This window comes from Kryptolebias marmoratus, linkage group LG10 (assembly GCF_001649575.2).
Source record: "Kryptolebias marmoratus isolate JLee-2015 linkage group LG10, ASM164957v2, whole genome shotgun sequence".
In the NCBI taxonomy this organism is placed as follows: Eukaryota; Metazoa; Chordata; class Actinopteri; order Cyprinodontiformes; family Rivulidae; genus Kryptolebias; species Kryptolebias marmoratus.
Window position 1 is genome coordinate 13,619,854 of NC_051439.1, and position 14,280 is coordinate 13,634,133.

At 41.2% G+C, this 14,280-nt stretch overlaps 1 protein-coding gene across 1 annotated transcript; it reads right to left on the reverse strand.

The window, feature by feature from the left end:
- Window positions 1-5,290: 5,290 nt before the first annotated feature.
- Window positions 5,291-14,275, reverse strand: exoc5 (exocyst complex component 5). Its single transcript, XM_017418864.3, has 18 exons — window positions 14,097-14,275; window positions 13,670-13,764; window positions 11,894-12,041; window positions 11,608-11,802; window positions 10,161-10,225; window positions 9,916-9,944; window positions 9,703-9,812; window positions 9,544-9,588; window positions 9,308-9,448; window positions 9,146-9,228; window positions 8,845-9,054; window positions 8,617-8,764; window positions 8,415-8,523; window positions 7,855-7,975; window positions 7,673-7,759; window positions 7,454-7,562; window positions 7,084-7,299; window positions 5,291-6,844 (listed from the first exon to the last, which is right to left on the reverse strand). Exons 1-18 carry the CDS (start codon window positions 14,121-14,123, stop codon window positions 6,656-6,658), a joined length of 2,127 nt encoding a protein of 708 aa, XP_017274353.1. The 5' UTR covers window positions 14,124-14,275; the 3' UTR covers window positions 5,291-6,655.
- Between the last annotated feature and the right edge of the window lie 5 nt (window positions 14,276-14,280).

Sequence of the window (14,280 nt, forward strand, 5' to 3'; positions counted from 1 at the left end):
GTGCTGGTAAACAGGGCTGGTTGTGGTCATGGAGGTGGGATGATAGGTGCTCACACCCTGCAGGGGTTTAACGCCACATCACCCTTCCACATGGATATGCTGGATGCTGGAGGGAAAGAAGCTCATGTCACAATTCCTGTATCTAAATGAAGGAGAAACAAGTTCTCAAAGCATGTTTAATTATTGCCTTTACTTCTCTATGTTTTGCTCCTTTTCTCCCTGCAGGTTCCTGATCTTTCCCATATGGCAGAGGCATAAAGAGGCACCCATCAAAGCGACAGTCTGTAAAGCAGGCACTAAATACACCAGAGATAAGAGGAGATTATCAGGTGGTTCTTGTTCCAAAGGGGAGTCCTCTGTCACAGGGACCTGGTCAGGATCAACCAAACACATGGATTGATGTTAAAGTGTCTCCTGCTTCCACTGCTGTGGCTGATTAGTTATTAGAAAGAAGATCCTCCATCATCTCATCCCTTAGATGCTCGCCTTGGAGACTTGAAATCAAACATGAAAATATCTGTTGTTATCAGCTTATTTCATACTGATATTGTTTCTTTGCAGCTAGCCTCTAAATATCTTTACAGCACATCCTAAACGTGTGATTATATAGTTTTTAAAATAAAAATTAAGAACACATTTTGAGCATTATTTCACATATTTTTATAAAACATGAAAGCTGATATATTTAATATTACAGACTGGTACATGTATTTCATTAAAACTATGTTCCTTTTAATGTCAGATCTGTTCTTAAAAAGTAAATATTTCCTCATTTTGGGGTCATTTTGTCCCCAAATTAATGATGACATAATATCAAAGTCCTTGTTTAGTATTAAATGGATTGCTAATAAGTACAATATTTAATTAAATGTTTAATGTTGATTCCTAATTTGTGTTCAGTGCGCTACTCTGTGCTTGAATCTATACATATAAAATGCAGGCTATGATAAATTAAAGTCAATGTGAAATAAAAAAATATAATATTATATAATCTTATTATATTTGAAGGCAAAATCAATCTATTTTATTGTTTTCAGATCTCTTTAATTTGACTCTTTACCTTGCAGAGAAATGTTTGACCTTTCATCCACTTCTGCTCCACTTCCTCAGCAGATAAAAGTGAGGATGAATGGTCTCTGTGGACACACTGAGCATTATTTGATTCCCATTCCCCCTGGGTGATATGATGGGGGAAATAATTGTAAGTATTTGTATTTGTTTCTTTTTTTTCTTCTTCTTCTTTTTTTTTTAGTGTGGCGTGCTCTGGGAAATTCTTAATACCTTCCAGAGATTATACGGTAACTCCCAAACTCCCATGATTATAATTAAGCCTGACTTGGTTGTAAAATGAGCAAATAGCAATTTAGCTTTGCATCGTGTGAGGGGAGCATCTCTGTGTGTTCCTGCAGCTTTACATTGCTAAATATACTGAGTTTCAGTATGCCGTTTCTGTGTGTGTGTCAGGAGAAATGTTTGCTCATGCAAAAATTCGAGCTCTCATCTTTCTTCTGCCAGAAAAAAGAAAAAAAACAAACAAACAAAAAAGAAAAAACACACAGAGACATTACCCCATCCTTTCTCTTTCTCCTCCTTCTTCTCTATCTTGCACCCCTCTCTCTCTCTCTTTCTGTATCTCTTACAAAGGCTGCCGTTTTCCTCCAAAATGAGGCCACGTACGGAAGGTATGCAAATGAAATCACTGCTCGTGGATTAGAATGGGACACCATATACCCTAAATCATGATTGTCAATCATGGCTGGGGATTAAGGGATATGAGCTCGCAGACCTAAAAAAGCAACATTTTGCCCCCCCTCAGGCAGATCCCCATTGTGAGATGCTCTGAGGGAAGGAGAGCAACACTGGAGCACCAGTGCCCCCTTCTGTCTGATGCTCACCGAGCTGTTTCATCATCAAACGCAGCCGGGCTGAACAGAAATAGAGGCTGGCACACACAAGCCTATTCATTTACATTTGACATAGCCGCGGGCAAAAGCTTGATTAGACAAATGCACATGCTTTGGTGATGCAGTGTTTCATCTTCAGTGGAGGAGAGAGAGACCTCATTTGTTTCTCTGGCATGTGTGCAGCCATGGTTCAACATCAGTGGGTTAGGAGGGCCATAGGCCTTACAAATCTAACAGATGTTTGTTTGCCCTGTGTGTGTGCTCAACACTGAAGTTCCTCAACAACAGAATCAATTTGTTTTTACACTGCGTGGCTTTCATTTTCACTGTAGCCTCATTGGACCTGTGCCACCCAAAAAGTGCTTCTGTATTCATATATGTTTTCAGCCATAAATTTGCTCTGCGTTCTATTTAAAGTATACCGTTACAAAGTTTGATTATGTCCCACAAATTTTGCCTGGTACTGCTGTAAACGAGTGCAGCTCCAACCACGGAGACATGTTTAGTGGATTGTGCATGCAGACCCCGGAGCCCTCAGCTAGAGTGCCAGTCTGTTCCTGTGGAGCAGTCAACCAGATGAGCCCAGCCAAGAGAGAGAGAGAGAGAGAGAGACAGAGCAAGGCACCGGCACCGGGCCAGGAAATAACCCTGGAAAACACTCCACTACCAGCAGAGAATGGTGTTTTAAGAAGACATGAAGAGAAAAAAATAAGGATGAAAGAAGGAATGCACGATTGCAGGAATGATGGAAAATATTGTTAAGATCTGTCAGACAAGACTTTGATTCGAGAAAATGAGCAAAGGATGAAATTTTGGCACCGCTTCCAGCCTGCGCTGTGACTTGAAGGTGGAGCAGCACCTGTGCCTTTTTGGTCCGGGTGTTACATGAGCAGGAGGTCAAGGCCAGGGCAGCATCTGCATTACATCAGAGGGTCTGGCTGCGCGCCCACACCACGAAAGCTGCTCACAGAGGAATCCTAAAGAACAGACCTGAGAACGTTGTCTATGAATATACGCTGCTACTATTTTAAAATTGTGTTGCAATCATTTGACTAATATTTACCAAGGAATCCTTAATACAGTCTTCCACCTGAGTCATGTAGAGTGGAAAATAAAACCACTAAAACGAGATATGAGCCATCAGCATACCGCAGAGCAAATCATTATGCGTCATTAGGTGAAGGTTTAGTTTAAACGTGTTTAGCAGGAATTAAGCAAAGCTGCTGTTGACATGGATTGACTGCTGTAATGCGTTATTGTCAGCGCTCCAGGAGGTAGAGAGGCCCAGCCCGGCTGGTTGGTGGAACGGCAACAAGCAACGCAAGGATTTATGGGACGTTTGGAGGAACGTACGGAAGGAGTGGACAAACAGGAAATCAGGGCTGATGGTTTTATTTTGTCAGAGGAGACAAAGAGGGTGGCGAATAAGAAGAGGAGTCATTATTAGATCACAATCATTGAGCAGAGACAGCTGACGTCTTCATCAGTGGTAGTTATAAATGGGGCGCACATTTTCAGTAACTCTGCTGATGACTGAGCAAAAACAGGAGCATTTTTTAAACGAGTCACCTTACAAAGCAAAGTATTACATTCTAGACTTATAGGTGTGTGTACAACTACACTGGCACTGAGTATTTGTTATAGTATTTGAGTATTTAGAGAAAAAATAAAGCAAATTGGCTTTCTTTAACCACATGAATGTTGTTTTAGGTAGATTTAAAGGCCTAGCACTCCTTGAAGGAATGCATGTCACTTGCCGTCTTTCGTGCCACAGTTTTAGACTGAAGTTTTATGTTGATAAATGATGCCGTTGTCGCTGTTTTGGTCAAACCTTGAGAATAAAATCTCATGCAATATTGCAAGATGTCACGCTTAAAGCGTGTGTTGTGAATGCTTCACAGCTACTACCTTCTCAAATTTTAGGTCAATGACTGTAATGTTGACTGAGGTATGGACATTTTTGTGTTGGCTAATGTGGATTAGCTGTAGGAGCCATCTTGAATTGGATTGACCCCAAACAACGATGAGTTGTATTACTTTCTGTGAGTTTCATTAAAATTTATCCAGTGTTTCATGAGATATTTTGCTAACAGACAAACAGGGTTGACCACAACAGTTAATGCTGAAGTTTTAAGCAAAGACTTGTAGTATATGTCATGGATAACTCTCAGGTACTACTCCTCCAGTTTTTCGCTCAGTGTCTGTAAAATTCACTGAATTATAGCCATTTTTGTATTTGCTAAGGGGAGTTAACTGTGGCAGCCATCTTGAACTGAGTTGGCTTCAAAGGTTATTAGTTATAGAAGTACACCCATGTTTCATGTTTTTAAGGTCAGTTAGGTGGGGCAGCCATCTTGATTTGGGCTTGCTACAAAAGTTAATCAAAGGTAAATGTCCATCCAATGATTACATTCTGAAAGACATTAAAATCCATGCAGTAGTCCATGAGATATTTTGAAAAAACAGATGCACGAACACATGAGCAAAACCATTACCATCCTATGTTACTTTTTGATGGCAGGTGTTAAAATGTTTTAAAGCAGAATCAAAGAAGGACCAATTTGACCTCAGTCCTTTCAAACCCAAGTTTTCCTGTACTACACAATCACCACTGTATTTTTATGTTTTTCCCTGAACATGTTTACAAGAGTGGCTCAAAACGACGAGTTAAAGAGGACAGTCTTATCCAGCTCTCCAGTGTTGACAATATTACTAATCCCCTCCACCTGCTCAAACACCCACCCCAAAAGCCCCCATCCCTCCCCCTCGTGCATGTGCCCGTAGTGGGAGTCCCTGAGGCCAGGCTGCGCCGCTGCCTTCGTCTCTGCACCAGTTATCGTCTCTGGCCCGGCTCCGCTCCCCCAGCCCCCTTCCCCGTTAATCGCAGCAAAAACAAATAGTTTTCAAAATGTTTGGAAAAGACCCACTGTTTGCATCAGGGCCTAACAAAATAATTTTTACAAGCTATCCAGTTGTGATTAGGACAGAGAGAATTGAATTTATGTGGCATTGATAATATTAATATTAGCCTAATTAATTATGTTGTTTGAACTTGCACAGCACTGTGTGTACCTTCTACACAACACTAACCAGCCGGCACTGGAACTGAGCTCTCAGCCGTCTCTATCTCCCCGGCTCTCCTCCAGTTCATGACTACTGCACACAATTCATCAGCTCGTACAGATCTAATCCCCTCTGGCTCCCCTCACTTCCTGAAGTCGAAGAAAGAACTTTACTCTGGTGGCAAGAATTCCTATGAATACTTGATGACTTCTATAGAAAAGGAGGAGTGTTTCATCTCACTTTGAAAGTGACATTCACAGAGAAAAAAAGGGGGGGCAAACTTTTGATTCCCCCCTCTCGACATATGAGCAATTATTCAGGGGTGAATGATAATAAAATGCAACTTTTATTGACTCGCTAATTAAGATAAATAGCAGTACAGTGGGAGCAGCTCTGGAAAAGAAGAAAGTTTCAGGAATCAGGGTCACGATCCTCCAATAAGCCCTGTGTGAAGAAGTGCCTTTCACTTTGTTTCCCTAATCACTGCAGGTTAACATTTAAGTGTCCTCTGACCCAGAAACCCTGCAGATTAGGCCAACGTCTTGTCTTGGATGAGCAAGTGTTGATCTGTGCAATTCCAGTGACACAGATGCAGTGACCCATCGCTCGTATCACCTGAGCCATGAGGGGACCACCCAAACCTCCAGAGGGATTCTCAGACTTCTTTGGAGCTCAGGTCACACTCCTCTGTGATGGCCTCTCGACTTTGCCTTCATTGTTGAGGGTCAAAGGGTAAAAAGGTGATCATGTGCACTCTTTTAGGGGCTCATTACACCATGCTGAGACAATATGATGTCAGAACCACAGTCCCTGTTGGACATCTTTTGTTTAGCCTAATGTATGTACTTGTGTGTTCATTTTGAGGGTTATTGTGTTCAAAATAATCTCTGTTAAGTTGAACTGCTATTTAGGTTTTTGAGATACACCTGTGCTTTAATGTTGGCTTCAAAAAAATTAATTATTAACAACTGGATTTTATGGAAGCCTTGTTTTATTATTAATTTTTTTTATCTTACTGAATAATGTATAAACTCCTGCCTTGTTCTGCTTTTTTGCAAAGACGTAGATTATTTGCCAGAGTTGGCAGCTGGAAACCATCTTAGTGTATTTTCTGCACAGACTCTGGTAAAGTGAAGACAAAGCACATTAAACTACCATCAACGCTGTTTTTGTTTGGTGTAAAAGAGCCTTTAGGAAGACAGAGCTCTGATTCAAGTTTGGTCAAGGTGTCTGTTCAGTCTTCAACATTTCATCACAAAGTGTAGCCAATATTTGATTGATTACTTATAGCATCTGTTTAAAACGACTTCAGTCAATTCTTGTGCACAAGTGCAGCTGCAGAACTTATATATTTGGCACAAGAAGTTTTTTTATGTTAGAGAAATAAGCATTATCTTTTAACTTCTATGTTAAATATCTTAACAGAAATTTGTGATGGATTAGTATTTAAAAACAAATGAAAATCTAAATTGATGGACAAATTTCATCGGCGCACAGAAAGAAACAATGAAAAGAAGGTAAAATGCACATTTCCCAAATAGTTGGAGCAGCTGTCTTCCAATGCCTGTAGTCTTTATGATGAGGCGGGACTGACTCATTCTCTGAAATGGTAATTAGTATTGTAAGGGTGCATCCTCTCATCAAAGCATATTTCTCTGGACGGAGCACAGCGAGTGTCCAAACAGTCATTAACTGAAGTGTCGGCCCAGTCTGGCTGAACGGTAGTCCACCCTGAGCTGGACAAAGGCGTGCAGGAGGTTCCGGTCCAGATTAGTGAGTTGTTCTCCTGAACAAACTTGTTTCAGGTTGTCAGGAGCAACCACCAGCAGGTTACAGAGGGCGTGGAGTGTGTCAAAGAGCTGCAGCACAAGAGGAACCTGAGGGACGGAGAAACAAACTGCTTGTACTTTTTAAAGATAAAAACATTTTCTTTCCCAGGTTGTGTACAAGGCGGTAATGTTGGGTTGGGTTAATTTTTGGTTACCTGAAGTAATCAATCATTCTGATGTTAGTTGTTCTTGTCTGTGCTAAATATTCATTTAAACAACAGAATAAATTACAGGTAAAGCCTGTGGTGGCGTGTTTGCAGCGTTTTGGACCGATGTCCCTCACTCACTCTGAAGTCCTTGGCACATCGTCGGTATTCAGCCACGTCGCAGATGGCCAGCATGCCTCCCATTGAGCTGTAGCTGTATTGCTGTAAATGCTCATGGATGAGTCTGTGAAAGCGAACACCCAACTCCGTCAGCACCGTGTCCACATTTTTGCCATCCATGGACTTCCGCACGTGCTCCACCTGCCGTCTGACGTAGGAACACACCTTGGAGCAGGCCTGCCAAGGTAAAAGGTTTGGTAAACGGAGAAAAACTAACAAGAACTCAAAAATGACCAACGTTTAGTTTTAGTTAAGGAACAAGAAGGTGTAAGGATGAAGTGATTAACATGCTGATTTGTTCTGTTCTGCACATGAGCTCAGCATCTCTTACCGCGGTGTACTGGATCATGACATTGTTCTCATCCTCGGGCTTGAAATCAGTTTTCTTCTGCTCGGTTGCCAGGATGTGCTTCATCTGCCCCACCATGCAGTTTAGTGTTCTGTGTGTTGCAGAAAGGCAGATCGGAAAATATGTTGTTTTAAAGACCATATGCTCCTGTCAGACGGACACGGTTCGAAAATCTTGACCATGTGCCACAATCACACCGACCTGTCGATGCCCGTGTCCAGTTTCACTTCCATCTGCTCGATCACCTCTTTCTTCTTGTGCAAACACTCTGCCAACTTTGGGGAAGAGCTGAAGACAGAGTTTGAAAAGGAGATTTAGGAAATATTTAAGTATTTCTGAATGAATAACACAATTCTTAGTGTTGATACTTGATTGTCACTGACCTTATTAGAGGCATCAGCTGGTCATTAAACTGCTTATCAAACAAGTGGAAGATGGAGTTCGCCTGCTGAACTACATCCAAGAAGTACAGGTTGGCGTTTTTGGCATCAGAAGAGGGAATTGCTGGGGAATAAAGACAGAAAATAAATGAGTCAGAACATACAGGAGAAGAAAGCATAACCCTCTATTATTCATGGCTTGAATAGATAAACAAACTTGAAAACATTTCCTGTATATGAAGAAACTTAAGTTCAAATCAATTTTAGCAGAGACAGTAAAGCTGAGGGTGTGTCAAGTATACCAGCAGAGAAATGATATCGTGTTTTACCTTGCCCATAACCAATCAATCAGCTGTAATGTTAGTTAAGTCTTCTTAACTGTGGTGGTGTGTTTTAACAACCTACACAAGCTCAAAACATGACTCAGGATGAGACTGCGCCTAACAGAGGGATTACCTACTATTTGTAGTTAAAACTGCAGACAAGAGAAATGTAATATAAAAAAATCATTTGTGGGTTAAACTCAGAGACATTATTGTTAAGATGAGCTCAGCTGAGCTTACCTGCGAGGCCAATCTCCAAGGCGTAGTCAATGTGATCCACACACAGGTTTTCAACCAAAAGGAGGAAAATCGAGAAGGCGTTCTTAGGCAGATCAGAAGGATCTGAAAGCTGTGTTACATCAAAAACATTTTACTCCATCAAAAAGCACATACACGCTGCATTTCAAACCAATCATATCCATAGAATGCAGAGAAGCTTCACCCTGTGACATCTCTCAAAGGCGTGGCGCGTCTCCTGCAACAGGTTAACAACCAGTTCAGGAGACAGAAAGGTCTCCCCGTGGGTGTCGATGCTGGGACCCAGTGGAAGATTGGTGCGCTGTCGGATCCGCTCTTTCAATTCTTGGATACTGGAAAAAGGAAGAAAGTTATTTACATTGTTATTTATAACATTCAACAGTTTGAAAAAAACTAAAGAAGAAATTCTGACCTGCCAGAGCCAATTGAGCGTTTCTGGTGGTTCTTTGAATCGTAGTATCTCTGCAGAATCATGGCCCCCCGAGTGCGGAGGTATTCCCTCTCCATGTCGATGTAACTTTCCAGGTAGGAGGAGAAAATGTTCTTTATCAGCTTTGACAGGAACGTATGCTTGTCTGAGCCCAGGTTGAACTCTGTCAGCTTCGTAGCTAATGCCGTGGTTCTGGAAGTGCCAAATATTCAGACAAAAATAAGTAAAAAGGCAACTGCACATGTATGAAACTGACAAAGTAAAATGTGAACAAGTGACCTACTTGGTGTAAAGGTCATAGAGGTTTTTGAGATACTGTTCTACATCAGAATGTTGAGTCTCATCCAGTTTTTCCCGAACATGAGCCTGCGGACACAAAGCCAGTTATATGTATCAAAAAATAAGACAAGTGAAGGTAAGACTAAATCTATGACAGTAAAAATACCTGCAGTTTGTTTTCAAAGATGTTTTGAATGAGTTTGGCCATGACCGTCTCTGGGCTGCTGAAGACCTCGCCCACCTGTTTGTTAACCTTCTGGCAGAGGGCTGCAGTGTCCTCAAACACATCATTCCTCATGTAGGCACCCTTAGAAAGACAACAACGTGTAAGTGTTTTGTCTGTTGATATTACTGCCATAAAGAGAAAACAATATGTGCATTATTAAAACTTTAAACTCTCACTTCCTGACACTGCTTGATATAGACGTCCACACAGTGTGCATAGCCCTTCAACAGAAAGAAACAAGTGTTACTTTTTTGACAATATGACAGACTTCGTATGTTAGTAATGTTATGCGCTGTATGACAAGCGTCAGATTAAACGCGTCTCTTTTGGGTCACCTTGAAATGTAGTAGGACTGCTGCGACCTCCCGCATACGACCAATTTCACCCCTTCGCTGGGCTGCAGTGAACTCCTGGATTAACTGCCGCTCCAGGTCATGGTATTTACCTGGGCAGAAACAAAAATACACACAAAAAAAGTAACTTAAGATGCAGCAAACTTACATTGTATTTATAAGAGACAGTAGTTTTCAGTATTTTCAGAAACTTACTTGCAATTTTTGCCTTTACGTCTGCAAATCTGTCACAAAAATCAGAAAAACAAATGTAACAAATGTAAATAAAACAAAACAATAATCAGTAAGTTTACCTTTTTTTAGATGTGACTAAATTAAAATTGTGTAATGCTTTTTTTGAGGGGCTCATTTTGTGAGGACAAGACAACAAATAATACACCACCTTCCCTCTTGTTTGACAGCACTCTGGTTTAAAGCTGCCTCCAGGATGCCTGACTCACCTGTCAAATGGCAGCTCCTGGGCAATGAGATGCAGCTTCTGAATGATATCAGCAGCCTCCTTAATCTGAAGGAGAGAGAGAGAGTGTGTGTTTATGTTTGAGTGTCAGAGAGGAAAGATGTTAGGTGAGGGGAAAAAGCCACAGAACCACATGAGATGGACATTCAGACAGAAGGTGGGCAGGCCGCCGGCAGTGTCTCCACTTGAGGGATCATCATCTTAGCGCAGCCTTCCTCCACCTCTCTGTGTTAAACAGGAAGCTGATAACAGACAGGCTGCACTCACCTGGGCATTGGCAGCAGCAACAGCAGCAGTCCTGACTTAGCAGCATATCCAACTCTTTATTGGCATGCCTTTTCTGAATGGGCTGTAATCCCACAGGAGCTTAAATCGCTTTCAATAATCTGTCCGGCCAGGGATATCGGTCGAAAAAAGGGGGCCCTATCGAGACACCACCCCCCTCCCTCCGCCCCTTCATACATGCTGGCTGAAAAAGCCCCAGACCTACGAAAGGCCCACCGTCCGCAACTCCTCTGTTCCCGCAGATGCCTGCCTCAGCTAACATCATTACTCTGCTCCCGTGAGGAGGATCCAGCCTTTCTGCTCGGCGAAGGTTTTCTAAGTATCTGTCCCCCAGCTAAGATTAGCTAAATCCCATGTAAGTAATGTAGCCGTCTCCCTGCAGTTAGGGTTTAGCAGCACTTGTTTCCACGCTGGCGGCCCAGCCCTCCCTTTCAGAAGGATTAGCAAAGCCATCCCCCCTTCAGCTATTCACTTGCAGCTTTCCTCTTTCCCCCTCGTATGGAGGTACGCTCAGGAAAAGGAATCTGGCCAAATATTTCTGCACGCCTTCCCAGAAAACTACCTCCATCTCCAGCTTTCGTCTGAAGGATTGACCCCCATGCTCATTTTTCTGCATCCAGTTAACATGTTGCTGCTAACACACATTAATCTAAAGCAAATCCAAAACTCTTGATCACAACAAAATTGCAGACTCCAACTTTTTGGAGACACTTATGTAACATCATTATTTTCTGCAAAGACAGAAAATAAGAAAAAGTTTGAATCACATTTCCCAACAAGCATCATATTGTCTTTCTGCCCCTGCATGTTGCTTCTTACTACAAACTCTTTCTAGTTGTAAAACAGTTGAAAGATGAGGACTTCACACCAAGACAACTTACTGTAAATGTAATTAGTTTTGACATGAGCATGTTGACATCCATGCTAGTCAATCAGCCAGCTATTGTCAATCAGCAAAGACAGTTTATTAATCCGAATTAGTCGAGGGATTCGACTAAAGGGATAAACTTGACAAATTAACATGAACGGTTTACCTCATAATCCTGTTCATACTCACCTCCAGCAGTATCACATCAGGGGCCTAAATCAATGGTCATAAACACACACCTCCCTGTATGTGTCAGAAGTATGTGCTGCCTACTCACCTTGTCCGGGTTGTTGAAGACATCACTGCGTAGTTCTCCATCCAAAAACTCATTGAAGTAGGTCATCAGACGCTGGGCCTCCACGGCCCTTTGGCGAGGCGTGTTCACGCCCTCCAGCTGGTCACCGAGGTGACAAACCTTGGTGGCCACGTAGCTGATGTGCTCATCGAGCTCTTGGAAATGCTGAAAGGCCACCTGAAATTATGTGAAACAAAGAGTTTGTAATACAATGAGTCAAAAATATAAATGTGAATGTAACTGGTTTTTCTTTTACTAAACAACACACCTGGTTGCTTTTCTGCAAGTCTTGCACTTTGTGAGCAAATTCCTTGGCCTCGCGATGGCACTGATGCTCAAGCCTCTCCACCTTCCTCTGGATCTTCTCATCCAGTTGCCTCAGCTCCCTTATGTGGTTCTTAAATTCTTCCAACAGCCTTTTACAAAGGAGACGAGAAGTGTACATACAGAATGTCAAAACAATATTATAGATAATTAACCAAAAAAAACAAAAAAAACTGATAAACACACTGTTTATCTAAAGCTGTAATGGAGTACAACAAGGTAAAGTCTGTCCCACTGACCACACGGTTACAGGTAATAGTTCCAAAATAGTGCTGGATACTTAATTCCCGGGTCCCCAGACTTAAGAAGCTCTGAAAACTAGCAGCCTCGTCAGCGGCATTTTAAGTGCCATTAGGACTGCAGAGCAAATGTTCTAAGTCAGCACCACATTTCACAGAGCAGGAAACATCCCAAAATGATGAGTGTATAATCTTCTGACTAATTCCTTCGGCACTGGGTGCAGCTTAAAGTCATCTTCTTCCAACAGACACTCATTCCCTGGCTGGTGACTCGCAGTATGGCGGCCTCCTCAGATATGTTGTCCCTGACTCTTCTCTAAGAGCTTCCAAGGAGGTGGTGGCAACAGTTTGTGGTTGAAGTAGATAAAGCAGGACGGATGTACAGTAAAGTTAAACTGGTGTGGCATTTTTGCTTCTGAAATGCAACTCTGTCCCCAAGTGTAAACATCCTAAAGACAGGGAGGGGAAGTGGCAAAGGATTTGTAAACATATTTATTTCTCAATTTCTACAACCCATCAAAAACTCTAAATTAGTGCAAACGAGGCTGAGATGTGCTTTAGTGAGCACAGCAGGACTAACCCTCTGTTAGAGATTGATAAAATTTAAATATACAAATCAAAATTTACATAAAACATAAATTTAAAAAGAACTCTAAATTAAATTCTTTGGAAATTTCAAATCAAGTTAGAAGACTGAAGAAGAGCTGCAAGAAAGGAATAATTTCCAAGTTAGGCATTAATTAAAGCATGGCTGCAAACACTGCATGGAAATGCTTTCATTTATTAAAAAAATATTATATGAGAGTGGAAACTATCCCGTAGTTAAAATTAAAAAAAAAAATCCTCAACATTATCAATTTTAGCTAACACAAGCAACACTAATCAAATTGCATCACAACCACATTACCACACCAGTATCCACAATGGAGATCAACGTCACGTCTATTAAATACACTGAAGCAGAAAAAAATGAATTGAAAAAAATCTAACATTAGTTGCACAAGTTTACCTTTAAGTGAATTATCCTTTCAAAGCTGTGCACTTTCATAATGTAAAATAAATTTTGTAAAAATAATGTGTAAAAATCAACCAGCCATGACTTACCACTCCTTTCAGACAATGTTTATGTTTCTTAATCTAGGTAATCTGCTTCATATTATTATTTACCGATACATGTGAAGAAAACTTTTGTCAAACTCTTTTTAAGAATAGAGCCCCTCACTAACTTGTAAATAAAGTAGAATTCACATAAAAATTGATGGTGAATAAACTAAACTATTGATCAGAGCGATTGTTGTGTTTTTAAATATATATATATATAAACCTGTAAACATGTTTAGTATGAATGGAACAAACACAAAAAGACAAAAGTAAATAAAATCAAGGTAAACTCCTCGATGAGCCATTCCACTAGGACTTATATTCAAAGAAAAAGTAATGAGTAACAGACTATAAACTTGAAGGAAAAAGACTTTTATTACCTTTTGGGGTCAAATGCCTCAGCTCCTCCTTTAGAGCCCCCTCCAGGAGTCCTCCATGCCAACCTTTCTATGTACTCATCTGCATCAAAAGGCTCCTAGAAGGGGGGGCAAAATGAAGTGATGACCACCCCAAATCACGACCACAAAAACACCAGCCAGCATTAAAAAGAGTCACACCTAAGCTATCTGATAACATGTTAAATTAAAGCTACGCACTTGCACAAAACCAAAAACAACATTATTTCCGAAGACGCATGCAAATGAAAATAAATTGTCTTTTTACTAGTAATTTGCGAAATGGAGACAACACCTTTCAATTCGTTACTAATAATAAAGCCCTCAATGAGAGGATGAATAAAGTCAGCACCGTTAAGTTAGCGTTAATAATAGCCACTTGCTAGCTTGATAGCTAAGCAGTCCATTTTACCTCGAACAGCTGAGCAGTTGTTGCCATGTTCAGGATTCAGCTGGAGACATGAGATTTTAGGAGAAGCAACTTGGAGTCGGCTCCACGGCCGAATTCTGCACAAATTTCGAGGTTTCGCACAGCTTTGCCCTTTGTTGACAGCTAGCTTGTGCAGCTTCCTGTTTGGGAGGCAAGGGTGGGGGAA

Bases quoted from the DNA above. Each gene is read 5' to 3' on its own strand.
- exoc5 (XM_017418864.3), bottom strand. From the start codon at position 14,123: ATGGCAACAACTGCTCAGCTGTTCGAG. The intron at 11,803-11,893 runs GTGTGTTGTTTA...ACATAATTTCAG, and splicing joins ACTTGCAGAAAAGCAACCAG to GTGGCCTTTCAGCATTTCCA. The intron at 7,976-8,414 runs GTAAGCTCAGCT...TTTATTCCCCAG, and splicing joins CTTGGAGATTGGCCTCGCAG to CAATTCCCTCTTCTGATGCC.